A 27,450-nucleotide genomic window follows, 5' to 3' on the forward strand; every position below is an offset into this window, starting at 1 on the left:
TTTCTTAGAAATTGAATGATCATTCCTTTAAAGGATAACTCTGCTTTATTATGACTTGGGTCATGTTTTTGTATCTTTTGCCATCATTTCTAGTTGTGATAACATGTTAATCACAAAAGTAATCACTGAGATCTGGGAACACTGTGACATTGCCACAATTTAGTCTGACGGGGGCCAGAAACACGCGTTCATGTTATCAGACTGGTTTTGAACAAGCCACCAGTCGACCTGTAAACTGTGAATGCTTGCAACAGACTGGTTTGGCAGTCATTTTACCCTATTTTCTCGACCAATTAAAATTGAAAAGTGGGGTTTTGTTTGAAACCTATATTCAGCTCCTACTATCTGTGCCTCTCTCTCTCTTTAAGCTGCCTCACCATCTCTCTTCCCTCTCTCAAGCGCTCTTTCTTTCAATATTCTGACAAGTTCTGGCAGGCTGATCTGGAGGCCGAGGACAAATCAATACACCATCTAACAGCTGTCAGCTGGATTCCTCTGTTTGTGTGTGTGTGTGTGTGTGTGTGCAGACAAGAGTGTATCTGCTGCCGTTGGTATTGCATTCATTACTCTTTCCTTCCTCCCGTCTCCCCTTGCTTATACTGGCCCGTCCTTTTTTGTTTTTTTTAAACGAGGGTGTCGATGAGAACCCAATTCATATTTACAATGACAGAGCATGAAGTGAACAAGGAGGCTAAATAGTCAGAGAAAATCCATTTCTTTCTTTTTTCTCTTATAGTTAATGAATACAAGTTAATAAATAGCATTATTGAACCTTTCAGCTGATATTTCAACCGAACTTTAATTAAGTGGCAATTGAAATGTTCAGCCACGCTCCCCGTGTCTGCATGCATGTGATCCACATTAACCTCAGGTATATAGGAAAGTGTGTGTGTGTGTGTGTGTGTGTGTGTGTGTGTGTGGATACGCCATCCGGAGCCTGTCAGTTCCAACAGCCTTGCTGCGCGCTAATGACTAGTTTGACCTTTCACTGATAACTGGATGAATGACACGATCTCTCCTTGCCTCTCTCTTCTGCCCTGGCTTCTGGCTCTCGCCTCTTTAAACACTCGACTCGCTGCCTCTCTATCTTTGCTCTGTGACTTCCTTTACCTCTCTGTTTTACAATTCCTGTCTATACTGTATTTTATCTTCCTCTTCCTGCTACCAATTTACAGTTCCTCCACACACATGAACTTATTCTTATTTCTTGCCTCTTCTGAGCATTATATCACCAGTTTATTTTTCACATAGTTTTGAAGCCACGGACACATTAAATGCATCAAAACATGTGGCTCGTTTGGTAAACTTGTGCTTTTGCTTTTGGCGGCGATGTGTTGTTTACTTTTCACAAAATCTGTTCAAACATAGTTTTTATTGGTGCCACACACACTAATGAGGAAATGTTCTGATTCTTCCGATATTAAATCTAATGCAACAACTCAGTCATAAATTCTCTCTTTACAAAGATACTAATGTTCAGTTTAGAGGTTTACATTTGCAAACATGAGGAGGGCAAGACTATTAGAAACACATTTCAATATAATGCAATCCAGTACAACACCGCCATTAACTACTACCTCGGTAATAAGTATATAGTTGAATAAACAACTCTCAGAATGTTTGAATAAAAACTGGCCATTGTAAGCTTTGCAAAGGCAGAATATGTGGCTGCGCTGCTGCACTGGATTGCATTAGATTGTATAGGTGCACATAATAAAGTGGACAGGGAGTGTAAACGTGGCATCATTTTTTAACAAATACCAAAAAGCACACTATGAGTGCTCCAACCCACTTGTTTTTAAATTCTTGCAACCTTTTTCATAACTTTAAACTGCCAAATGTAAAACTTTGTTACTTCACATGATCTTTTCTTGATTAATTTTACACTATTGGAGAAAATGTTTTAATTCTCCTGCTGTTTGGCCACTGGAGGGCAGCAGAGACAACCTCCTTCATGTGCGCTGTCTGTGGTGCTGAACCATTCAAACAAAGCCTCTGTACCTCTCTCCATTGTGCTGAATAATTCAGACACATGGTATATCCCACTTTCACATCTCCTCTGTCCATCATGATGGATGGCCCAGTTCCCATTATTATTTTTATCTTTGAGCAAAAAGGACATCAGTATGTCACATTGTTTCACCACAATTACTGCCAGAATATTGCTGTCCAAGATTTCTATTGAGCGCAGACATGTGACTCACTGCAGCCTCATCCTCCAAATTGTGGTGATTCTCATGATTGCATTCAACTTGACTTTCTCTTAAAAGAACTAAGGCTTATTTTCCCTGAACAGGTAAATCCAGACAAGATTTAGACCTTTCAACAAACTCAACATCAAGCCAAATGTGCAAGCATTGTGAGGTTAGTGTCTGAGCTGTTCTGGATCTGAAAGAAAAATCACAGAGCTCATTGTGAAGCTGAACAACATGAACATCCAGAACATTTCAGTGAGAGGGTCTGGCTTTTTAGCTTCAGGTTTCTCTGGCAAGCAGGCATGTCTTTCAAATCGCAAAGCAACTGTGGACACTCCATTCAAAACACAGAAATAGAAGAAAATTAATAAACCAGCAAACATGGGACAACGAGGAACAAGCTTGCATAAGATCACTAAATAGACCGTCAAAGGGCGGACAGAACTTAAATGGAGAAAAAAGCAAAGCACTGATTGAATTTGAAATTCGAATTGGCTACCTACTGAATAAAGAGAACCAGTCTCATTAAAGACATCCCATTAAAAGGGATTAAACTTGTCTTTGCAGACATGATCTTGGATCTTTAATGGAGACATTATGAAAATTGGATTTTACGCGAGGGGTGAAATTTAAATTTATTGCATGGCAAGTTTCAGGATTTGAACTGACACACCTATTTAAAAACCCTCCACTCAGCAGGTTTGCCTAATTTGAAATACGGGAGCCAATGTTATCTGCCAGTCAGGGTTCAGTATTGGGATTATTCTGCCTGTCACATTCATTAAAAAACAAATAATATTATATTTCAACAAAACCAAAAGCAATATTTATTTACATTTTTACCTGTCAGTTTGGTATGTACTGTATGTACATTAGCCTGTACATTTTGTATCCTGCAACATCAGTGTAAACTATTGTACTGAGACACAGGCTGCTTCACAATATGCATGTTCTTCAGTTACAGTATGGAGTTAGTTACAGTGTTTAATGCCAAGTCATTCGTTTTCATTCTGTGGCCTCTTTCACCCTCTAGTGGTGCTCAGAGAAACTGCAGCTTCTAAACGTTAGATTTATCCAGCTCTTCTGTAAATGCCACAGCACTCAGCAGCAAAAACTTATAATCAGATATATGGGTCTATCAATGACCACATGAACAATTCCATTCACTGCGTTTGTGTTCTATCGGACTATTGACATGTTGGACTAAATACTGAACAGGTTTAAAGATTGAATATAAATATTTAATGTAAGACTGATTGAAGTTGAAAAAGGCCACAACTTGACATTTGAATAATTTACAATGTTATGTGAGTTACCTCAAAGATAGAAAGAGTTTATAACCCAAACTGTGCATTTACTGTATTTAAATTACATTTTGATAAAGAAAGATGACCCATAATCACTACATAATTTAGCCCAGTCAATGGTTGGATTCTCTTCCCCCCTGTGCTAAATAAAACATATTGGACTCTCCCGTTTAAGCTGCAGTTTACCTAATTCATTTTCACTGTGCTTTTATTTGGGGTTCTTTTTTAAGTGAAATTCATCGTGCTAAATCCTACATCAAATGACATAGAAACAAAACAGTGCCCAATTTCCAGGGAATAAACTCGAACCCCCTCACTGACAAAGGATAATTCATTTGGTGAATATCTGGCTGTTCCACCCATGACCTGTAGGGGGCAGAAAAACGCCGCCGACCATCGATAGCACCACAGACATAACAGAAGAAGAGACAAACCCGGCGGTTGGATAACTAATGCAGGGCAATGGGGTGAGTATTGTAATATTTATCAACCGGTTGATCAAAAATGACCAAAAAAAACATTTGAAGTAGCGAATATACAATTGAATTACACGCTTTAATTGCAAGCGAAATGTGCCATGTTGTGTAATTCACCGCAGTTTCAGCAGAGCTAATCGTGACAGCTGCTGTCCGCCTACACAAAGCGGCATCTCTCACTGTCACTGTTAGCCAGTTAGCTCCTAGCTCGTCAGTCAGTGGTGTAACTGTAGCTTGGTGGGATAAGGTTATCTAATACGTCTTTCTTTTTAAACGGGCTAACGTTAACCTGTGAATGTCAGACTAATGCATGTTACGTTAACCATAGTTAGCTTTAGCAGTTAACCGGGAGCTAACGTAACTAGCAGGTGACAAAAATAACTATGCTAGCTAATTAAAATGTCATAACGTTAGATTTTTTCCCCCAAAAGCAAGAGACTGCTGTTATATCAGCCGCTGGTAGCGGTGAGATACATCCACATAGACTGCCGTTTGAGTCTGTCCTACATTTCACTCAGTTGCATGAGAGACAGAGACCTATTTTTACATTCCCTCTGGGTTCAAAAGACTCCATGAACAGTGGTTTCTCAAATGAACACGCTATGTTTGGATGGGAAGCGAGGAGCTAATGTTGTCTCAGGCTGTCTGTCCTCATTGTTCGTGAATGCAATTGAATACAATGCGTTTGTTAGAAAGCAAGGGTAACCTTCAGTCCAGGACTGCTGTGAACATATGCAGTGTATTTTAAATTAGCATAATTCAAGACTGGGTTAAGTGTCTTCTTTTGCAAGTTGTGGTGCTGCAGTGCTTCAGTGAAATCCAGCTGATCAGTTCATGTTTTATTTATTCATTTTGACCAGAGAGACCACATTATTGCTTTGTTATTGTGGAGGGTGAAGCTCTACTGTCACAACTAATGCTCAATCTGAGGACAAATAATTGAAACAGCAATATATAGAGAAGGTACACATCTTGACAGGAATTTATTTTTACTGTAAAGATCTGTTTCTTTATTTGGAATGCACTATATTTATTTTTTTGTGCACATGCATTGTTTTCAGTCCAAAGAGCTCTCAGAAGACTGGATGCAAGTGACTCATGTATGAAGTGCTAATATAGTACTTCATACATGAGTCACACAATAGTCTTTTGTATTTGAGGCCTCCCTCTCACGTGACTTTCATGACGTTTCTTGCAACCCAGCCTAACCCCACTTTTCTTCTCCTCTTTCATTTTCCCTCATCTTCCTTCCTCCTCCAGTCTACCTGATTCTTGCTGACCTTCAGTGGCGATTGGCCCCCACAGCCATCTGTCAACATGCAAGGATTCTACTCCAAGCTCGACTCCTCCCCCTCCTCCTCCCCGTTGTTGGGGGTGGGCCTCGGGCGAGAAGGTGCCCCTGTACCTCTCAGCCTGGCTGTGGAGACGGAGAAAGCCCAGGCCCTCCTACAGACGTTCAGCTCCGCCTCTCTGTTGGCGTCGGCAGGACTTGGCATGTTCTGCGTGGTGGCGGACCACGCCCTCCAGCTGTCAGTCATCCAGCACCACCTGTGGCTGCGCGCCGCCTTGGACAACGCCACACATGGATTGGTGGGGTTGTGGTCATGGGCAGTCGTTATTGGACTGAGAAAAAAGAGCGATCTGTATGAGGTGCTGCTGGCCGGTCTCCTGGCGTCAATCATAGACCTGGACCACTTCTATATGGCTGGATCCCTGTCACTCAAGGTAAGACCTGCACCCTTCTTCTGCATATCTCTGCAGAAATGTACCAAACATGACAAATGAGTGCCCTTTTTTTAAAATGAACTGCTTTCTTCATGGTCAGATTTATGTGCCCAAATTGTACAAGGCTAAAGCACACAAAATAAAAACAAAAAGATCGAAATTAAAAATCATGTGTTTCCGCTCTGTAATGCAGATCAGTCTTGCATGTTTGCAACGAGTAGAGAGACTGCATCCGCTTTGCCCTTTATCAGAGTTCGTGGGTGTGTGCGTAATGATGTGTTTGTCTGGAACCAACCATATTTCCTTTAGGATATTTTTGGAGACCATTGAGCATCAGTACTGAACACTGAACACGTATTATCCTTTAACCAATTCAGGACATGTGTGGGGCTTTGCTGACGATTTCTCCTGAAGGCAGCTTTCCTACGACACCAGAGAGAGAGTGTAGATGAACTGTAAATCAAAAGTCCAGTATCAGGAGTATGTATTATTTTCAACCAATCTCTTCTAGAGATGTCATCAAACGTCATGCCGTCTCGCAGATTTGGACCACTATTACATCCTGTGTTTTATAGAGCAGCAATAATGTGTTTTCTTTTTTTCTTTTTTTCAACGTGTGGGTACTGAGTTGATATTTGGAAGAAAAAGCAGTTGTATAAGTAGCAATGCCATGAAGAGAAACCTTTTTGATGATGCCTTTTAACAATCTGGCAGAAATCAAAGTAATTGCTCATCAGTAGTGAGAGAGGCGACACACAGTTCTGCAGAACTCCTGCAGCAACGGGCGTGCAGTAATAATATATGAAGATAGTGGAATGATATTATTCAGCTGCAGAACAATAATTCCCTCTCCCACTTTCACTCCAGGCTGCCGTCTCACTCCCTCAGCGTCCTCCTCTACACTGTTCCTCTCTCATCCCCGTCCTCTGCCTTTCCCTCCGCTTCCTCATGTGGATCGGACGCCTCAAAGACGCCTGGTGCTCCCTGCCATGGATGCTTTTCATCTCCATGGCGACGCATCACGTCCGGGATGCAGTGCGCCACGGCCTGTGGGTGTGCCCGTTCGGCAACACGGCGCCGCTACCCTACTGGCTGTATGTCAGCACCACAGCGACGCTCCCTCACCTGTGTTCAGTGCTCATGTATCTGACAGGGACCAGGGATGTGATCTCCACCAAACACGGGGTGGCCATCGATGTTTAGACGCCACTGACTTACCAACGTCTAATGCCGATCTGATATGGATCCCTCGTCATGTTCTTTGCTGTTTGAAACAACTTTTAGATACTTGAAATTACTGGAGAAAACATGTGCGGCACTTGAAAGATGATCTTCAAACATGTTTAGGTGAAGAGAAATGTTGGCTAAGAAGGATGAAGGCACTGTCAAAACTTTAAAACCATACAATTTTAATTTGGGTTTCCATGGATGGAGACGTCTGTAAAATAACAAATTAGCTTTTCCAGTATGAGTTCCAACCATTTTTCTTTGAGATTTGATTTCTGGTATTGAGGAAATGTATCAGTTTTACTTCCGGTTTACTTATCTGGAGAGTGATGCTTTTCTCTAACAACTGTCTCAAGTGTTTAGGGAGTGACCCTTTAAAGCTTTGACATATCATTCTGCAGAGGCTTGCCTGCTATCTGTTCATCTACCCAAACCCTTGAAAAGGGATCTGAGACTTGACCTTCACCAATCACATCCTGAACTCTCAACTAGTCATCACCTGAACTGTCACCATCCGTCCGTCCTCATCCTAAGAACACTCAAGGAAAAGTCAACCAAAGGTCAACCACAGGCTGTACGACACTGGCATGTTGTTATCAGTGTCACTTTCACCCTCTCTGCGTCCAGCAGTATGTTATTCCACTGCGCATCTGTCATCGTAGTGACATGTACATGTATTGTACATTTATTGTAGAGTGAGTTTTAAATCACTACCACATTCCAACGACAGATCCACCATTAATCACCACAAAATATGAATATGCCTACAATATCCAGCTGACTCCTGTCTGCCACTTCAGCAGGCTCCCGTTTTTGCTGCTTGGATGAGCCTTACTGTCCAGTCTAAAACAACTTCTCCTATAGAAGCCAGAGTTTTCAGTGCCAAACAATGTCCAGCAGCAGTTATGGATCAGGATTTTGTGGCTTTGTTACTCGTTTGTAAACTTTGCAACATGGCATTGTTGGATTTAGCTGAGAAAACACATCCTCGTTCCAAGAACAGTAGCAACATTTGCTGTAACTGTTGCTGTGAACACTTGGATGAGCTGCTCAGACACGGATGTTGGTTTAATCCAAAGCACCAGTTCTGTTGGTTGTACTTGTTAGAAGCTGAAAAGGCTCTTCTAATGTGTGCATGAATCAACCTGGGAAGTGAGAAGTATCCCATTTTTAAGAGACACTGTGCTGAAGATGCTGTACAGTTCAGATTGTTGGCTAGTTTCCTGGCTTCCTTCTGTTGGTACCATTGACAGAACTGCTTTTATTCGTTTCAAACAGGGAAGTCCACTCAGAGTGTTATTTACATTTACAGATTCAGCTCATTTGTTACAGCAAAAGCAAAGGACGAGATGACAGATGATTTTGTATTTTAATGTCAGTGTTATTGTGTCCCAAGTGATAAGGATAAGGATAAGGGACCTGGAAAGATGCTGGATATTTATTTTTTAAGTTTTAAAACAATCAAGGGAATGATTTCTCCAATAGTGTGTCCATTGCCAGTAATATCTTCATATGACTTGTTGATATTTACAGAAATATAAAAAAAAAAGCAACTGCTGCATAACTTGCTGTAAATTGTTCCACTGCAGTTTCTGTGTTATGCTACTGTGAAGAAATGACTGACACAGTACAGTCTACATGCTGAAACTCCCAGTTGGCTTTTCAGTGGAGAAGCCATGACTCGCAGAAGGACATGGACTGTTTTATTTGAACTATTTATCCGACATGAATATTATCATCCAGTACGACACAGAACATGTAGAGGTAGGAAGGACGAAGTTTTAGATGTAGACGGATCACACACATCCATTCATTCACAGTATTGTTCACTATATTTTAAATGATGCATAATACTATGTTGTAATAGAGTGGGTAGTGGATTTAATAGGTTTTTAGGAACATATTATAGTGAGTTGAATGTAATTGACATGTTTTGAGTATAAAAGGGATGGTGGACTCAAGAGGTTTCTAACAGTCTGATTCTATCTTTTTGAACTGGGACAGATTTTAGTTTATGCTGAAAACACAAACATATTTTAATTTCCATCTGAGTTCATTGACTTTATTTTTTTTTTGTGAAGCTGCTGGTTGTAAGGTTGTAGTGACGCTTGTTGTCCACTAGGTTGCTGCAGTGAGCTACAGGGATCAGTTAGTCATTTGGCATTAAGCAGTTTGACAAGTACACAGTGTGTTATAGGACAAAAAGTCCTGGTACATGTGACTTGAGTTATGTATTTTTAGTTGTTTGGGTGTGTTACAGTCTTTGAAAACACCTACTTAACACCTACTTCACTGAAAGTGAATTTAAGAAAGAAAAGGCTACACGATGGCTGCTGCCCCATTTAAAACATTCTCTTTTGCTGCTGCTTATGTTTACAATGTGACCTTCATTGATGCAATATTATGTTGGATTTTGCACATTTTTTTCACACAGTTTTTTTATGTTTGAATTTTTGTTTTGTAAGACAGTTCATTTCAATAGTAAGGGTAGTAGTAACAAGATAGTTTTAATGTAGTGTTCTTTTTATCTCAATAAAATATATCCTGTGTATATATATATATATATATATATATTCTGTGTTTGTGCATCAGTACATGTTGACTGCATCAAAATGAAGTGCAGTGAGAGATTGTTTAATGTCAGTACAAGAATCCATTGTAGAAAAAACAGAGATGCTACTCTCTACACGGATGGCACCCTCAGTACGAACAGACATTTCTTCTGGAACGCGTGTAGGTTGGTTGGTAGCCCTTTAGAGGTTAAAACAAGAATATCTCTTTTGAAACAAGAAATAATAAAACAACAAATGAAGTTGAATGCTAGCAATAAAACACTATATAAAACACAATAAAACACTCTTTGCTATCTCACTTGCGTTAATGCTACCCTACGTTTTAGCATGTCACTGATGACCACATGAAAAGTTGACTTCATGAGCAATAAAGTATCACCTTTACTCAGCCCAACACACTTGCGCAAGGTGGCTAATGTTTGCTAACTTTAGATAGATATTGTTGAGTCACTGACTCCTCTCTGCTTGCGATAATGTTTTGCTACGTGTTAGCATGTCACAGATAAGCATTTAATGTAAAATAAGAAAGAAACATATCTGACAAAAACATCTATCTCTGTAGGGATCCTTTCCTTAATGTTCAGACACTTAGAATAACAATCTGAGCCTGTCACTGGCCAAAACAAGCACTTTTAGTGGATGTACTTTTGACTTCAAAACCTTTTGTACTTTTTAGTCATTTAGACAATAGTGTGAACAATACTGTGAACAATAGAATAGAATAGAATATACTTGGACCCTGAAGACACTAAAGCCTGCATGACGACATGTTGGCGATACGGGAAGTGGAGCCAGAATGCCAAGAAAAGTTGTAGTTATTCCAGTTGTACATCTAAAAAGGCTCTTTCACAAAGACAACAGAAGCTAACTTGAGCATTTGAGCATCGGTGTCACCATCAGATAACAGAAACTTTCTAAAAGAGCCTGCAGCAGGAAGCAACAGGCTTTTGGAGAAATGTGGTCAATTGTTTCAGAATCACAAACAATATGTGAGAAAGAAACGACTGATCCTCTCCACAACTGGCTCATTTGTTCAGAGTAATTGCATTTTTTTGCACCATATTTGAAATGTTTAGGACATCAGACAGTTGACATTTACCACCACCATTTTAACCAATCAATAGACAGAGAAGGAGCAGATATACAAAAGCGTTTCTGATGAAAACACAGGTGCAGTTTTAGTGGAAGAAGAATTAAAGATATGGAAGAAAAGCTAAAATGCCCAGAAAAACCCCAGAAGCTACAAGTGTGATAAAATAGTATTTATTTCACAGACACACACAAGAACAGGGAGGGGGAAAAAAACAGCTTATGGTGATATCTGTCGTACACATAAAGTACTATGTACATCTGAGAATGGACGCCTGAGCGTAATTTGAGTTATAAGAACTAAAACCAACAGGCTCCATCTGCCATCACATACTGCAGAGGAACATAGAAAGACTGAGAATACCACAAGTGTGTCCACAAAAAGAGAGAAAACGCCACCAGAGTGAAACAGAGAGGTGGCAATCGATAGTTACACACCATACAGAAAGAAAACGGATCACTTTGAACCTCAAAAACAAGATGGACAGAGTGAAAAACAGTCACTGACACTGCACATGGCCCACAGAAAATTCAATCTGGTGGATGGTTTATAAAATCTGTCTTAAAATGTATCATAAAAATATTTTTAACCAAGAGAAAAAAAAATACTTTTATACCTTACTTTTATTTTGCTTTTCAGATTGGAAAAATATGAACTTTGTTACCTGTTAAAACCCGATGGGGGCGATTTAGATTTTTTTTTAGGTTTTGTTAACAACATTTTGCTGAATGTAAATGTCTTTTTGTTTAAATTCAGATCCTTCATCCTTTTTCTCCAAACTGGAAGTAAAAGATCAGCTCTCTGTTGTTTTTTACGTTCTTGTGAATGTTGCCACAGGAATTCAAGATGAGCCCCCCCCCAAAAAAAAAACCCCAACTATCATTCATCTGACAGCAAAGAAATGAATGAGACTGAACAATAAAGTGAAGCAAGTTGGATGAAGACGCATTCAGTAAACACATTGTCCATACAGTAATCGTACAGTAACACAGCTTCATATAACTGGGTAGAAAGACACAAATACACAATGCTGGGAAGGTTCTGCACACATGGATTATCCTCAGTCACTTTTGGGATTTTTACACTGCAACGTTTTCTGGAATTGCTGACCTTACACAAACCTTAAAGAAAACTGAATATTTCTTGCATTTGCTCTGATTAGATTCCTTATAAGAAAGATCTTTTTTTAAATCAAAGTAAATCAAATGCATATTTTGTTCAATGGGTTTCAGAGTGTAACTGTATATAATATAATGAGCTGTAAAACTGCTATTAACTGCTAATTGCATCTATTACAAATGAACACAAGACTGAGTTAAACCATGTCTGTGAAACTATCCCAAAGAATGTTTTTTTTTTCTCTACATATAAACATCACTTATAATAACATACATGAAATGTGTTTTGTTTTTTTAAAGTGTGATATACAATAATATACAAAAACAAAAAAAAGCTTCAACTGGATCCATGCATAATATGTGGAGCTAGCTTGAGAGAACATACAGTCGTCAAACTGAAGAAAAGTTTGACTTGGATGCACCTTGTGTTTCTGATACAAACTACACAGTCAGTCAATCAATCCATCAATTGGTTGATAACTACACAGCTTTGGATCAACAGAGTATAACCACCAGACCAACAGTAAGAAAGAAAGAACCATAGTTTTTTTTTCTTTTAATGCAAGCGCCCGACTCGAGCAGAAGGGCATCACGCTTCCATCTGTCGCAGACGGTCGGCCAGGACACAAGATTTGTAGGCGCGGGTGTTGAAAGCGAAACTAAACCAGATATACTGTACTGGAGGTATTTGGAGCTTTTCGTCATTGGAGCACTGGCCACCCAGAAATCGCTCACTTCCAATGAGTCAGTGGGACGTGAGACACGAGTACAGTGAGCGAGAGTCGCTCTTGTCAGTCCGTCGTGTTCGTGCTCATCTCACGCTCGCACCACAACCTACATAAACTCCACCAACTGGTCCGTTCTCTCATGAAAGCGAAGGCTTGACTGGTAAAATGACAGCCATGTAAAGTGAGATTGGTACAATCACTACTGTATGTTCAGCTGTCCATGGCTGCTGTTTCTGTGGCTGATTTGTGTCATTGAACTTCACCATCAAAATGTAAAATATCATCAACATTAAATCTAATTTACTGTGGGGTAAGCTGACTGGTGTTTGCTACTTCTCTGTCATTTTATGTTTATATGCTACTTCCCACTGTCCCCATTTTCTGAGGAAGTGATGATGGTAACAGTGATTGTGAGAGCCCACTCGCCATGTGAAACGAACTCCATGTCAAAGTTATTGTGAGTTGCGCTACTAAACATCCATTTTCATTCCTATTCGACCTACATCATCACTGCCAAAATGTCTGAGACTTGTTCATAAGAGCTGTTTCCCCACGGACTTTAGGTGAGATAATCAATTCTATAAGTGCTTATAAACTTTTAGCTAGCTAGCTTTACCCCCTAATACAAATACACCAGCTTGTTATCATGCGTTTCTACCTTTAAATCTATAACCTCTTTTTTTCTTTTTATCAGTAATATTACCTTTTTTGGTGTAACTGATTCCTAATTGAATACATCAAGCCCAAACAGTTCAGTAATAATGACGAACTTTAATTCACTTTTGGTCTAGTTATAATATGCCTCTTATTGCCTCATTATTCCTCTTATCTGCAGATACTATCAGTCTCACCAGGGATGAACCTGGCTGACTGACCCCAGACCAGCAACCTACATGAACCACTGTGAAGTCTTATCAAGTTATCGAGTCAGCTATAATGGTGTAACAATGTCCTAGTGCTGAAAGTCAATTAATTACAATTAATTATCAAAATTGTTGTTGGCCATTTACAAGAAAAGTATCGAGAAGATTTGCTGCTTTTCTCAGTTTTATATCATTGTAAATGAAATATCCTTGTCCTTGTGAGACAAAATAACTAATTTGAAGCTGTGGATTTTTCTTCTTCTGACATTTAATGGAAAAATAATCAACAGATAAATTGATAATGATAATTGTTAGTTTCAGTCCTACAGCTGGCACTGTCCTTTTACACATGTGCTTTAAATGCAAAACCAACAGTATATATAGAGACCCTAAAAACATTATTATACTCTTCAACTATTTGTAAGCCACAAAAATATTGTGGCTGCAGTGATGTACAGGCGTACTCCAGGACACCGTGACATCACTGTTGGGTGTGGTCACCGATGCAACAAATCATACTTCTGACACTGATGGGTGTATCAGTGGTGCTGGGTGCCTCCAGCGGTGAAACAGATATTAGGGCTTCAGACAGCTGAATATCTCTGGTTTCATATTCTCTAGCTAACTATCTATGTAATGTCATAACGCTGGTGGTGTGTGAAAGGCCAGTATCTTTCTCGTCTCTCTCTCCTCATGTGTGTCTTTCATTCACACACATTCAGGAACAGTGGATGGATGGATGGATGGAAAGAGGTATAACAAAAGAAACAGAAAACCTGTACTAAAGACATTAGACAACGAAACAGAATATCATGCAATGTAAAATCACTTGTCATAAATGAAATAAAGTCTAGATAACCCAGCCCAACCTTATGCTCCATGTCCGTCCCTCAGGTCAGGTGCCAGCACAGGTTACGTCCTGCCCCTCAGCTGAGATCATAATGCCCGTAGTTGCTGCTTTGGCATCAGATGCACACAGAGAGACTGGCAGAAATTATGCTTCCTTCACAGCGTTGAGTCGGTCGGTCAGTCGATGTAATAACGGACGCACATTAAATTTGTTACTTCTCAAAAAATCTAAAAAAAATATAGAAGAACGTGTGGAGTTCTGGGTTGGGAGACGAGAGGCAAGTTGTCCCAGAAAAAAAAATCCCTTCCTACAAAAAAAAGCCTATGTTCTCTTGTTTGGCAGCTGCACTTCCTGTCCTTACTTTGTTTAAAAGTAAAAAAAAATGTCACTCCTTTCCAAATAAAGGTTGTGGAGCCAATCCATCTGAAGCAGCATTGGTTGTGAGTGAACTCAAATGTCCTGATGCAGTGTCGCTCCTACAGTGAAGCTTCTGAAGTGAACTTAAAGAAACAGAGTAGGGTCCGTTTTCCCTGTCCCCACGGGCAGTAGGTGGAGTCTGCTGATGCATTATGGGTAGTGCAGTTAGATGTGTCCACTGAATATGTCCAGGGAAATCTTGTACCCTTCAGTCAGCTTTTATATACTGGGCAACTTTTCTCCGCAAAGGTCCTTGTGTAGGTTTGTCCCTGTTGTCCTGGATCCTGGATGGACTCGGGCTGATGCATTCTGGTAAATGTAGTTAAATTGGACGGCCAGCATTCTACAGTGGTATAGGCAGAGGCTGACTCTTGGGAGGAGCCCTAGAACGGGCTGACGAGGACAACATCTTTGAAATCAACCTGAGAAGAGAAGACAAGAGAAGAGAAAAGAAGAGAAGAGAAGAGAAAAGAAGAGAAGAGAGGAGAGGAAAGAAGAGGGAAAACTGAAAATAGGATGATGAAAAAAAAAAAGCAGGAGGAGAGGTTAGAGAAAAGAAGAAAGGACATGAAGGAGAGTAGAGTGAAGGAAAGCGGAAGAGAAAAGGCAACTTTAAAAACATGAATAAATCATAATGTAATTAAGCACTGCCTTGAAAGCACATATTTAAATAACAGAGCTGGATGAGAGATATGCAGGCATACTTAGAGGGTTATAATCTGTGTGTGTGTGTGTGTGTGTGTGTGTGTGTGTGTGTGTGTATGTTAGGCTTATAATCACAAGTTGGCTGGCTATCTGACGGGCTGTCTGAATGTTGTTTATAGCAGCACTTTGAACCATTTCAGTTCAAGGGAGAGCTTTGCTACATTCCTCTCACTGGCTTAGCTCCCATGTGAGGGCATTTTGTGGTAGTCGTATAAATCTGAAAGAAGTGACGCTTAATTAGGATTTTAATTAGCTTCGCCACAAAAAGGCTGTTTCCCTTCCAGAGGTCTAAAACTATCTGCCAAACAAGCTAAACTAAGAACACAAACAACCATGTGGGGCCATCAGTGAGAAGTCAACATATTCACAGCACATGTGCCACCACGTTGTGACAAATGTAAGAGGGAATTAAAATCTGACACAAAAGGCTTTCGAGAAGATTCAGACTAAGAACAAGGGAGCCTGTTGTACACGTAAACCTTAAAACAAAACAAAATGTGTGTCTCACATTAGATTGGCATGGACTTCATCTTGACCATAGAGGTGAGTTCCTGTTTGGTCACATGATCGCGCCGCCTCTGCCTCACCCTGGAAATAGAAAACAATAAGTTAACACCAACCAAAAATGTAAAAAAATACCAAAAAATCTCACTCTAAGAGAGAGAAGGAGAGACCACACAGCTGTGGCCTGTGGATGTGTGTGTGAGTGTGAGTGTGTGTGGGTGTGTGTGTGTGTGTGTGTGTGTGTGAGTGTGTGTGTGTGTGTGTGTGAGTGTGAGTGTGTGTGTCTTACCACACGACAAAGATGAGGGAAAGGACGGTGGTGAGGATGACCAAGGAGAACAAAACCAGCAGAATCACCAAACCCAAATTACCTTCATCCTCAAGTACAGGATCTGGATGGGAAGAGAGGGGAGGAAAACAACGGGGGGGGGGGGGGGGGGGGGGCAACAAAACAAGCAGAGAAAGAGAGCGTTAAAGGGGGGAGAGTTGAATCATAGACGAAAGGCTGGAGAGTAAGACCAGAGGAGCAGATGCGTGAAACACAGTTCACACATACAGTATATGTGGATTGTTGACTCATTAACAAAAGCAAAACCTGTGAAAATATATTTCTACACACTCGTTTCATCTTCCGGGTTTGTGTGTGTGTCTGAGACCAAATAAAAGAGAGAGAGAAAAAAAATAGAGGTATGTGTGTGTTCTCTGATTTAATTACTCTCTGGAGTCAGTTCATCAGTTCATTTTAACTCTGCCATTATAGCTTTCACACAAACATGCATTCATCACACTGAGAAGAGTAAACAACTCTCTTTCAAAGCAAAAAAAGTACAGCACAGTCACACACATTCAAACGTGCAAAAACGCTTATTTACAAGATTAAAAGACGATTTATGAGCACATCTGCAAATGACAGTGGACACACACACACACACACACACACACACACACACACAAACAAAGGGAATAAGACATCTGGTTCACAGCAGACGAGCTAAAAGAAATCTGACGGCGTCAGTTACTCACAGCGACTTTCAGCCTCCACTCTACTGCCAAACCTGTGTTTGTCTCCTTGTGTATACTGTACGTGGGTGTGTGTGTGTGCGTGTTTACTAGTATTTTAGATGTGCATGCTTGCGACTGAAGGCTGCTTCTTCCTGTGTTTTTGCCTGTGTATGTGTGAGCTGCTGTGTGTTTAACTTTTCATCCTAGGCACACACTGTGGAGAACACGATGCCCTGCAGCTACAATTTACTGCAGTTATATGTAATTTGGTGATGAAGCCCGGCACAAGGTGCTTGCACTGTTCTATCTACAGCATAATAACAGTAAAAAAAAAATGCCTTATTGCTGCATTAATGACTGATGTGGCCTCTTGTTGCTGCCAAAAAATATATCCTGCTGTTTGATTAGCTATGATTCACTTAGTTCAAACCCAGACTGGGGACACATACTGGGGTGATTGTAAACAAAATAGGAACGGCCGCATTTCAGGACTGATCCAACTAATTTCACCTCAAAATGAGATAATAGATGTTTTGGTTTTGAACATAATGACAGTTGTAACGGGTGACTCTGAAGCATTTCATCTCAGGGACTGACATGCACTAATGGCAGCAGTAGTAAAAGTATTAGTTATGGTAGTAGTAATACTAGCAATGATAGCAATGTAGTAGTGGCTGTAAACATAGCAGTAATAATAAGTATGAGTATCTGTACTTTTAGTAGTAGTAGTAATTGGAATAGTAGCAGTTTGTAGCAGAAACAACTGGAGTGGAAGAAGTAGCAGAATCATAATAACAGTAATGACAATAACTGTATTACTGTTGAGCTACAACATACACACATACAGTGTTGGCATTGCTGCTGAAAACAGTCACTTTGCAGTTATCATTTGAAGTATCACAGGAGTCTTACTGTGTGACTTTGCAGTGGAGGTTTCAGGTTTAGTGTTGAAGGGAAAAAATAAGTTTGGATATTCTTCCTCTGGCAGGGGCTCCTCTGCAGGTTCAGGGGTGGTGTGGACTGTAGCACAAACAAACACACACACACATTTTACAGGCATTTATATGCGAGTAACAATGAATACGCATAAAGTATAAAGTTGGTTGTTGAAGGCTCAAAACTTACTGCTAATCTAAGCTGATACTACTAGATACAACATACTATGTGCTTGTCGCATGCGCATTGATAAACAAAGCAACTGTCTTTTCACCTACGATCTATTGCCAAGATACTATTAAAATGATTCCTTGTGGTATAAGGATGTGAAGACCTTAGTATTGGAGTCAGTCAGCTTTATCTCGCCTACAGCAAGTTCAAAACGCAGCACCAAAAACTCCTCACGGTTACCAAGAAGAGAGATCACATCTCTCCCTCACTGTCCTCCCTTCACTACCAGTGAAATGCAGCACTGATCAGACCCAAGTCTTCTCTTTTTGCTGTTTTACTCTCATTATGAAGACATGACTGGTCACCCTCTGTTTTTATTATTCTTTAGTTCTGTGTGCAACATGCAGGGCTACAACTAACGATTATTTTTATCACTGATTAATCTGCAGATTTATTTTCTCGAGTAGTCTTTTGGTCTATAAAACATGTCCAAGGTGACGTCTTGTTATGTCTTGTTTTGGCCGACCAGCACCATTATCATTAATCCATTATTCGACAAATGCTTGCAGCTCTAGCAGGATGCCTATTGTGTTTTCATACTTTTATCCATAACTATGCCTTTATGTACGTATATATTGTGTTTCATTGCTATGTGCATCTATTTATGTGATTGTATTGTGTCGTCGCTCTGTAAAACACATTTGTCACTTTTAAAGGTGTGTAAACTTGACTAATAATTTAAAAAATTAACATTTTGTGAGTTTTCTTTCTGACCTTCCCAGGGCATGGCGGAAAGTAGAGGACTCCATTCGCTCCACTGGGTCTCTGAGTTCACCTCGTCTCGGGCTCGCACCTGAACATGGTGGAGGTGGCCGGCCAGGGCGTCAAATATCACGACTTGACTCTCCTCAGAGTAAATCTGATTGATGGAGAAAGACACGGGGCAGGTAATGAGAGGATACAAAATAAGGAAACAGCTCTGTGGAACTCTTATCAACATGTTTTCTTATTGTTTCTAGCCTTAGTGTGTGTTCTGAGTGAAACGCCGCACAAAAAGTCACTGAAAACATGTTGAAAGAAGACAGCAATTAGATGGCCACTCATCTGAGACATGCCATCTTTCACATTCTTAATTTGGAAAAGCGACTTGTGAATTACCCGCTCATCATATAACAAAGACATTTGACGAGAATATACTGATTCAAAAAAATCTTCAGTTCATCTACTATCTGCAGTAACCAAGAAATCTTTTGGCACAAAAACTCAGCACTTGATTTGATGATAAATCAATAGATTACATTTACTGATGTAGGATTTAACAAAAACCCCATTTTAAGCTTAAGCTACTAATGCTCTTTTCACAGTAGTATTTTCTATGATTGGCTTGGGTTACAAAAATAACCAAGGTTGATTAAGTTTGTGACCAATCACAGTAAGTAAATAAATGTACATACGTTTAGTTTAAGTTGCTAGTGGGAACTGTGGGAAAACTACAGTTGTAATTTCTTTTAATACAACCTGTATACAGTGTATCAGTTTAACGAGATGCTAACAGTTAAATCGTGACTGTGCCCCCATCAACACTGGAATGAAATAACTTACGTCCTTGCTTACTAACCTCTGACCAGTATATAGAGCCCAGTGGCCTGTATCTGATATGAAACACAAGGGGGAAAGCATCATGCAGCGGCCAGGAAGAGGGGAAGTTCCACGAGACGATCAGTCTCTTTGGATAGCCTTCTAGCTCCTTCACCAGCACTGACTCTGGAGGGTCTGGTTTCACTGCAAAGAAAGAAAGAAAGAAAGTGAGATTTAGTCACAATTATTTCCACTATGGTTGGCATACTATATAAAAAACAATAAGACACAATATCAAGTACAAGAGGGCAGAGTGTAACACAGCAAATCATCATCTTTTTTTATTGTTGCTGTTGATTTTTTTTCCTGATAAATGACCTTGTGTAGTCATATCTCTGCAGCTTTGAGGAATTGTGACTTTGATTCAAAGAGTCCTTTCTTTTCAATGCCTACATCACCTTGCTTTCACTAGTCTCTGAACCGAGTCCCACAGGCTCTTATCTCTTTATTCATGTTTTTAAGCGCACTTCAAACTACTGTGATAAAAAGAATGCAGAGGTTGAGAAAAAACGGTGAGGAACATCCAGTGGGCACACCAGCCGCTACGAAGACCATCTCAGGGACGCTGTGAATGGCTCTGCTCGAGAGCAACAACAACATCATGCAGACAGAGAAGCAGCAAAACAAGATAATTGAGGTCATGATATGAGGAGCAAAAGGGCATGGTCACAACGGCAGTCTGGAAGAGTTACGTGCAGCATTGGAGCCTGACATTTTGTGTGCATGTCTGTGGGTGTGTGTGTTGTATGAATGTACAGGTGTATCTTTCGTATAAAACAGTGTGTTTTATGTTTACATCTGCATGTTTGCAATGCTTGTGAAAGCATGTGTGCATATGGAAATTTGGAAAGTAAATGCCAATGGAGGTTTCACTGAAGCATAAAGCTTGTAAGCTATTTTAAATAAGTGTGACGTCACAACTGGAAATCACAATATTGCCAGCTAATCATAGTAGTAGTTTTTAAATAATGCTATAGCCTGTTTCAGTAGAGCTGGGGGTGAGCACTGGAAACAAGATAAATATGGCGAAAATGATCACTAATGTGCTTCATAGACATATAATCATCACACAAGTTTGTAACTATAATGAGAAAATAATATTCTAAATCACTCCATTCCCCTGTGTGTGTGTGTGCGCGTGCTTTGTGTGATCTTACACAGCTCATGTAACTTAAAACGAACGTATGTTGTCTCGGACCCCAGGCCGTTGGTCTCTGTGATTCTCAGGGTATGGATGGTCTGCCAGAAGGCAGGGTGATCTACATCACAGTGCTTGCGGGCGACATCCAAGACGCATGGCCTCCACTCCTGACCACTCCCCCTTGAAAACAACAAAAAACATGGTCATGGGTTGCATTCTGTTGGGTAAAAGACAACTTAAGTGGTGGCGGGGGAGGGGGGCTTCCAAAGGGAGCAAGACAGAAACAGTTTGAGAACCACTGTTGTAATGTGTTATAGTTAAAAGTTTCCACTAAGTGTCATATGGCCGAGAGAAGAGAGGACGCAGAGGAGGACAGACTGGGTTCACATTGAGATACGACTCTATACACGCTACGTTCAAAATGTAACTCTGTGGCACATGCACTATATTTAGCTTCTTCGTAGGCCATTCTAAATATGACCTTGGTGCACTGCTGTTTCACTTGCAGTAACTCACTCTTACCTGAAGGAGGCATTGTACTTGGCTGGCAGGAAGGTCTTCACCGAATCCACCCAGGAGCAGCGAACATGCGTGTGATTGGGTACTTGACAGGAAATGCTCAGCAGCCCAGGGGGATCTGTGAAATGAGAGTCAGACAGAGCTTAAATTAAGGACAGAAAGGGAGTTTGTTTTTTCAAGGGCCCTATTAGATGTAATATTTTAAAGGTGTCTCCGTCTTGTCCTCAAGTCTAAAATGAACAGTTCTGTGTCCTGGTGTCCCTATCAAGGACCAAAATGTCTCAGGAGGCTTGGCCAGTACCATGGAAAACTCCCTGTTCCTAAAAAGGAAGCCTACTTAGGGAGCTGCTTCCTGTTTGAAACATTTACAGGAAGTGGAGGGCTTTGTCTATGTCATGGCTGATAAGACCCGTTTCCTCTGAGGACCAGTAGCTCTGTTCTGATTATCACTGTTGTAATAAGATGTCTTGTTATAACCAAGAGAGCCAGCATAAATTAGACGCTGAGAGAAGAAAGTCATTCATTTAAAAAAGGGGAAGAGAAAGAAACAGAAATAGAGATGAGTGAGAAACATAGAGGAAAATATGTTGAGACAAACTCAAGAGAGAGATGAGAGATGTCTGAGTAGGAGAAACAGAAGCTTCTTTTATGCTGAATTATCGAAAGAGTCTCTGCATGTAGGGGCTAAAACACGGGGGACACAGGCATGTTCCTGCCGCAAAGAGGAATTTTTCTTAAAGCTACAGTCCCATAGCGAGAGACGAAAAGTACAGCAGAGACTGTTAAAGTGTAATAACTCCTAAATTAGGCGCTGTGAGTCTGGACAAGTCACAACAACACTTACGGCCCAGCCTGAGTTTGACAGAGTGGAGGAGGAGCCCCCGGTTGTCATAGCAGCTGTAGTTGCCCTGCGCTGAGTGGTCGACGTGCAGCAGGACTAAGGCTCCATCTGATGTCACTTTGTGCCATGGCAACGCTGAGCTGTGGTTGAGATGCCACACAACAGGTATCCTGGTCGGGAACATGTTCGAGTTAAGTTATTATGCTTGTGAGGACTTTACTCACTGACCTGTAGGCCTTATGCTCAGCCCAAGACCTAAACTGGAACTAAACGCTTAAAGGACATTATCATAGATATCTATAGATATCAGCATATCACAACTTTCATATTTTTCTTACTGTTAACAAGTCCCATGAAGAGACTACAACAAACAACAGTGTGTTAGTCCATCTTACAATACTTTCCAAATTCCCTATCCAGTCAGTGGCTATTTAAGTTTTGGACAACACTTGAGGTCTATGACACACAGGAATGAGATATCTCAGGCTCTATCAATTATTAGTTGGATTTGGTTTTGCTGATGTTCACTGTTCATCTTTACTAATTAAGTTTAACTGTGTTTGGCTCTCTCTCAAATCCGATCATTTAGCCTTTTTTGCATCTGATTTAGTAATGCAGGCACTGTCTGGCTCTTTGTATCGTGATACATTTTCCTCTGTTGCCTTGGAAACCCAAATGTTGACTGTCAGACCACCATTAAAACTGACATTTTTTCCCTACATTTCCCAGATTGTCTTTTAGCAATTCTCGAAGAAGGCACTTCAAAACAAAAAAAAAAGCATAACTGAGTATATGAATACGGCTAGATGGCTAATCAAGTTGTTAACTTTGAACACTACTGTGCCTCTGACTTAAAATTCAATGTCTTGTGGCTGCACTGCATTCTAGTCTATTTTCTGCTTCTATGTGTTTACAAGTGAATATCACAGCAGCTTTTGTGATGAATTTGTTCCTGTAAAACTCTTGAATGTAATAAATGTAGCTGCTATACTGATGTTTAGCAGCTACTTTCAAACTCCTGTATTACTCAGCTGGAAATATCTCTTTGTCATTAGAGGACATAAAAAACTTCAAGCTAGGTTCGGTAATAGTTTTCTTTCCTTACCTGATTTGTGACTTCCCGCATGCCAGTGTCACATTTGACTCCAAACGCCCATACTGCACGCCTGACACTGCAAACACAGACATCACATAATATATTAAAGTACATTCTCATCTGGCTTACAGTATCTGCACACTGCACAGTCTGACTTAACATGCATTCATTGTCTGTATTAATGTGATTTAAGTGCCGCCATTTACAGTAAAGTCAACAGTATCACAATAACATGACCAAACAAGGTTAGAGATCCTGCAGACACTAGGCTGAGGACACTTTGGCACACAGTATAAAGCTGGTCCAGTGTTTTTCTGGTTATTATCACAAATTAAAATAATATTACTCTTATATTACTTACTAATATCAACAAATCCACTTTAAGACTCCCTTCAGTAATAGACACGCATTTTAAGAAAATAACAAGAACAGGATGCAGATATAGACTCTCAAACTCCATTTAGAAAAAATTGTATTATCAACATTGAAAAACTGAGCCCTTGTGATGTGAAAAATTGCTGCTGACAAATTGGTTGATTTTGACAACATTGAGCTGCTTTATGGTCATTGTCTTACTTTGCCTGTTCATAAGATTGATTCTCTGACTACAGAAGATGCAACATCATCTTGTCATCTCAGCCTGAACTTCACAAAGACAAAAACTAAACAAGTTACTGGTGTGCTATGGATTTTGGAACAGTGGGGACTGAACAAGGTACACTGACACAAACAGTGTTCAGTCCTCAGTGTTACAAAATACAAAATTAATATTAAGGACACAATCTCAACCACATATGGAGTAACCTGGGATAGAAATGGGGCCGCTTTTTAATGTGGATTTGAAAGGAGGCAGCCTTTAAAATTGGACAATTCATGAGTATCCATTAATGTGTACAGTCAGTTTGGTGTGGTAAACGCTTGAATGAATAGAACAACCATTTGTATCAATAACTTAAAGGATGAGCTGGAGGCTGCTAAACTGCCATCATGCAAAATTAGAAGGTAGTGTAGATTTGAAGCAATACTAAGTGCAGTGTATACCTGAGCAAATATTTGTGGTGACTGTAGTAATTTGCCAAGTTGATACTCTATCTGCAGTATGTGTGTGTGTGTGTGTGTGTGTGTGTGTGTGTATGTGCATGTTTAGTTTGGCTCCACAATATGAAAGCTGGCATTTACAGCAGATCTGAAGTGGAAAAACATCACTTTGACTGCCACACACACACCTTCATTAATTCTCAACCTCAATCACTCAGGCATGCACACTCCCTGCTGGCCTCTCCTCCCTCGGTAACAAACAATGTGTCCCAGGTCTGTGTTTTTCAACTTCAGTTTTCATACAAACTGACTGGTATTAAAGTGGCACCACGAAGGATGACAACCTGAAACATTGTGTTGGGTGAAAATGTGGCTTTGTTGTTTAAATCAGTGAGGCTGGAGGGGGCCATGCAGGGGAAGGTGGAAGCATTTTGAGGCTGTTATTATTTCATTTGCTGTATTGGTATATTTAAATTAGATTTCCCTGCTGCAATAACCTCACATGCCCTTCAGGGACCAACTAAGTTAATCCTAAATGAAATGTCTCACATACTCAAGCTGAAGGCTTTACTGAGAGCCTTTTCAATACTTGGTTTTCACCGACACCTGAAGCTTGCTTTTCTGGCCTTTCTGCTGTTGTTTTAGTGGCTGCTCAAAATGAAACAGCTGGGGGGAGAGAGCAGCAAAGTGTTCCACCGTGGTTTTGTGGTTGTATTTACGTTTTTGAGGGAGGGAGACAAATACTCACAGAAAGGAGGACAATGAAACCTACTGAGGAAATTAGCTTTGTTGTTGTTGTTGAGGACCTTACAGGGTTTCCCTTTCTTTAAACAGTCAGAGAAAAGTCAACTTCTACTCTAAACTTGCTTGACAGAAATATTACATTAGAGATACACTTTTCTCAGTGAAATATAATAAAGACATTCAAAAGTACCATTATGTCTATTGATAACAGCTGGTTACTTGGCCAGTTGTGGTAATAATGACAAAGTCCTGGTGAGTCATGTCTGACAATGTTTTGATATCAAACTGACCACATGTACTGACTGTTGTAGCTGACATGAGCTTCACAGAGTGACCTGACGAGCTGCTTCAAAGGCCCGACTTCTGGAGGTCTCACTTCAGAGACTAAAAGGTGACAAGCTTAAAACAGTGTTATCATTTGCTTAAATGCTTAGCTGGGACATTCTGACAGCTCTTTTCCACCAGCTGTCTGTCGTTTATACTCGACAACTGCCGAGCTACTGGCTAGCGACCTGGTGATCACCTAGATCATTATATGTACAAAAAGCCAGTATGTTTATTAACAGGCCAACATGGCTCCCTCGCCTCACATTAACCAGGAAAAGGCCAAGAATTTTGTTGTTTCAGCAACTCACAGAATTAGTGCAAGTTTACCATCAGCAGTTGGTGAAATCAACAGTCGCTGGCAAAAACCTTCACTTTCTTTAGTTTGTTACAAAGACACTGTTAATTATATAATTAACAGAACAGCAATTAAAAACTGCCAAACTGCATTAATAAATTGCAATTTTGATATAAAAACAATAAATCATTCAGACCTAACTTATTGCAGAGAAAAACTGTCCACACAAGCAGGCAGCTACAAAGTTCTAAAAATGGAATTTCCCTTAAATTTAATTAATTATTAATACAATTATTATTAAAATCTCCCTCTCTCTCTTTTATCATTTCTCCCTTTTTGTCAATCTTTTCCTCTATCTCAATATTATTACGCCGCTCATGCCAGTTTTAACCAGATTTTCTTTTTCCCTTTAAGCACGCACACACACACACACACACACACAGACACAAACTCCCCCTCCCTCGGTTTCTGTGTGTGTGTGTTACCTGGGGCCTTGGTGAAGTGCAAAGAGTTGGCTGGTCTGAATGTGTGTATTCATGTTTTATTGGCAGTGAAGTACATTATTCTCCAAACCCGCAGCGTTCCACTCATATCTGATTCTACCTCTGGCAAGAGGGCCCAGACATGTGCACATGAACACACACACACACACACACACACACACACATAAAACCACACATATGCACACAAACATGCATTTAAGTAGACACACCCCCCCCCCACACACACACACACACACACACACACACACACACACACACTAATGCATACAGGAAGGCTGCAAGTTTCTCCTGACATTGAAATCAGATGGCAGGGTGGACACAGAAATTGCAAGCTGGATGAAACTCAGTACTTTCCAAACAATAAAAAAAAGGACTCTGGAGATGCTGTAGGGTAGAATTAATGGGAAGGGAAAACCTTGACAGTTTCACCTGAAGGGCTAAGGGCCAGTGTTCTTATTGTTGGAGTGATTCATTTGGCTGATTTCCGACAGAGACACAGTAATAGAAAGATGTAGAAAGAGACAGAAACATAGGGGGAAGAACAGCCTTTCAAAGAAACAAAGAACGAAGAGTCAGTTCTTAATGCCAGACAGATCTCTGAAGAGCTGTGTGAGGCAAAAAAAACTTCAACAATAGAATTCTTGTTTGCGGAGTGCTAATCCTAAAAAACATTCAACTATAAAAAAAACTGAAGTTGCACATCCAAAATTGGACAGACAGAGGACCATAAAAATGAACAATGAAGTGTTCAAGATTTTGCTTGGAGAAATGTGTCAGTGTTATATGGTAAACTTAACTGTATCCAGTTTTTACTCTAAAATGTGGATGTTTCAACCCTCCTTTCTTCTGCAGGAACTTCAGATCCAACAAGCACTTTGAGTCCAGATAAGTAAAGAGTGCCCAAAATTGTTCACAAAGGAGTCCATGCCTGATGCTTAACAGAATGTCTGTTTCTGTGTGTGTGTGTGTGTGTGTGTGTGCGTGTGTGTGTGTGTGCGTGTGTGGTGTGCATTGCGTACGTGTGCGTGTGCTACCTTCATCAGTCCAAATCTGAGCCCGACTGGGACGCAGCGACCAAGATAAAAACCAGATGACTGTCAGACACACAGGACTGGACAAAAGGCCTGGCATCTAGAAATACAGGGAGGGAGAGAGAGTTGGGAGAGGAGCAGGTATAATGATTAGAAGTTATTTTGAAGCCTAAAAGGTTTGGCAGTAAGCATTAACAACAGCAACAACAGCAACAACAGCGGCAGCATTATCACCATAATCATTTTGAGTCCATTTTGTGCAAGTAAACTGGTATGAAAAGAAAAATGTTTGGGAAAACAACCAGAATTTCTCTCCCTTTCTTGGTCAATTCCCTCACTATAGCAACTACATACCATGCAGGTAATCACTTCACAAATCAAGATGTGCAA

General features: G+C 40.3%; 2 protein-coding genes across 2 annotated transcripts in view; one reads left to right on the top strand and one right to left on the bottom strand.

Moving 5' to 3' along the window:
* Positions 1 to 5,295: 5,295 nt before the first annotated feature.
* On the top strand, positions 5,296 to 6,964 carry tmem267 (transmembrane protein 267). The gene is made up of 2 exons (XM_070925225.1): positions 5,296 to 5,703; positions 6,571 to 6,964. Exons 1-2 carry the CDS (start codon positions 5,296 to 5,298, stop codon positions 6,904 to 6,906), a joined length of 744 nt encoding a protein of 247 aa, XP_070781326.1. The 3' UTR covers positions 6,907 to 6,964.
* A 7,841-nt stretch (positions 6,965 to 14,805) lies between these two features.
* The window catches only part of il11ra (interleukin 11 receptor subunit alpha), a 41,254-nt gene continuing 28,609 nt past the window's right edge, over positions 14,806 to 27,450 (bottom strand). Inside the window, exons 2-12 of the mRNA XM_070925043.1 lie at positions 27,064 to 27,160; positions 23,132 to 23,198; positions 22,030 to 22,196; positions 21,189 to 21,303; positions 20,683 to 20,846; positions 19,506 to 19,669; positions 18,662 to 18,806; positions 17,693 to 17,800; positions 16,068 to 16,170; positions 15,783 to 15,862; positions 14,806 to 14,991 (exon numbers count right to left, since the gene is read on the bottom strand). Of these exons, the coding sequence (XP_070781144.1) occupies positions 15,784 to 15,862; positions 16,068 to 16,170; positions 17,693 to 17,800; positions 18,662 to 18,806; positions 19,506 to 19,669; positions 20,683 to 20,846; positions 21,189 to 21,303; positions 22,030 to 22,196; positions 23,132 to 23,198; positions 27,064 to 27,160 (1,209 nt within the window). The 3' untranslated portion in view covers positions 14,806 to 14,991; position 15,783. The remainder of the gene's footprint in view (positions 14,992 to 15,782; positions 15,863 to 16,067; positions 16,171 to 17,692; positions 17,801 to 18,661; positions 18,807 to 19,505; positions 19,670 to 20,682; positions 20,847 to 21,188; positions 21,304 to 22,029; positions 22,197 to 23,131; positions 23,199 to 27,063; positions 27,161 to 27,450) is intronic.

This window comes from Enoplosus armatus, chromosome 18, assembly GCF_043641665.1.
Source record: "Enoplosus armatus isolate fEnoArm2 chromosome 18, fEnoArm2.hap1, whole genome shotgun sequence".
Taxonomy (NCBI): domain Eukaryota; kingdom Metazoa; phylum Chordata; class Actinopteri; order Centrarchiformes; family Enoplosidae; genus Enoplosus; species Enoplosus armatus.

Bases quoted from the DNA above. Each gene is read 5' to 3' on its own strand.
- tmem267 (XM_070925225.1), top strand. From the start codon at position 5,296: ATGCAAGGATTCTACTCCAAGCTCGACTCCTCCCCCTCCTCCTCCCCG. The intron at 5,704-6,570 runs GTAAGACCTGCA...CTTTCACTCCAG, and splicing joins CTGGATCCCTGTCACTCAAG to GCTGCCGTCTCACTCCCTCA.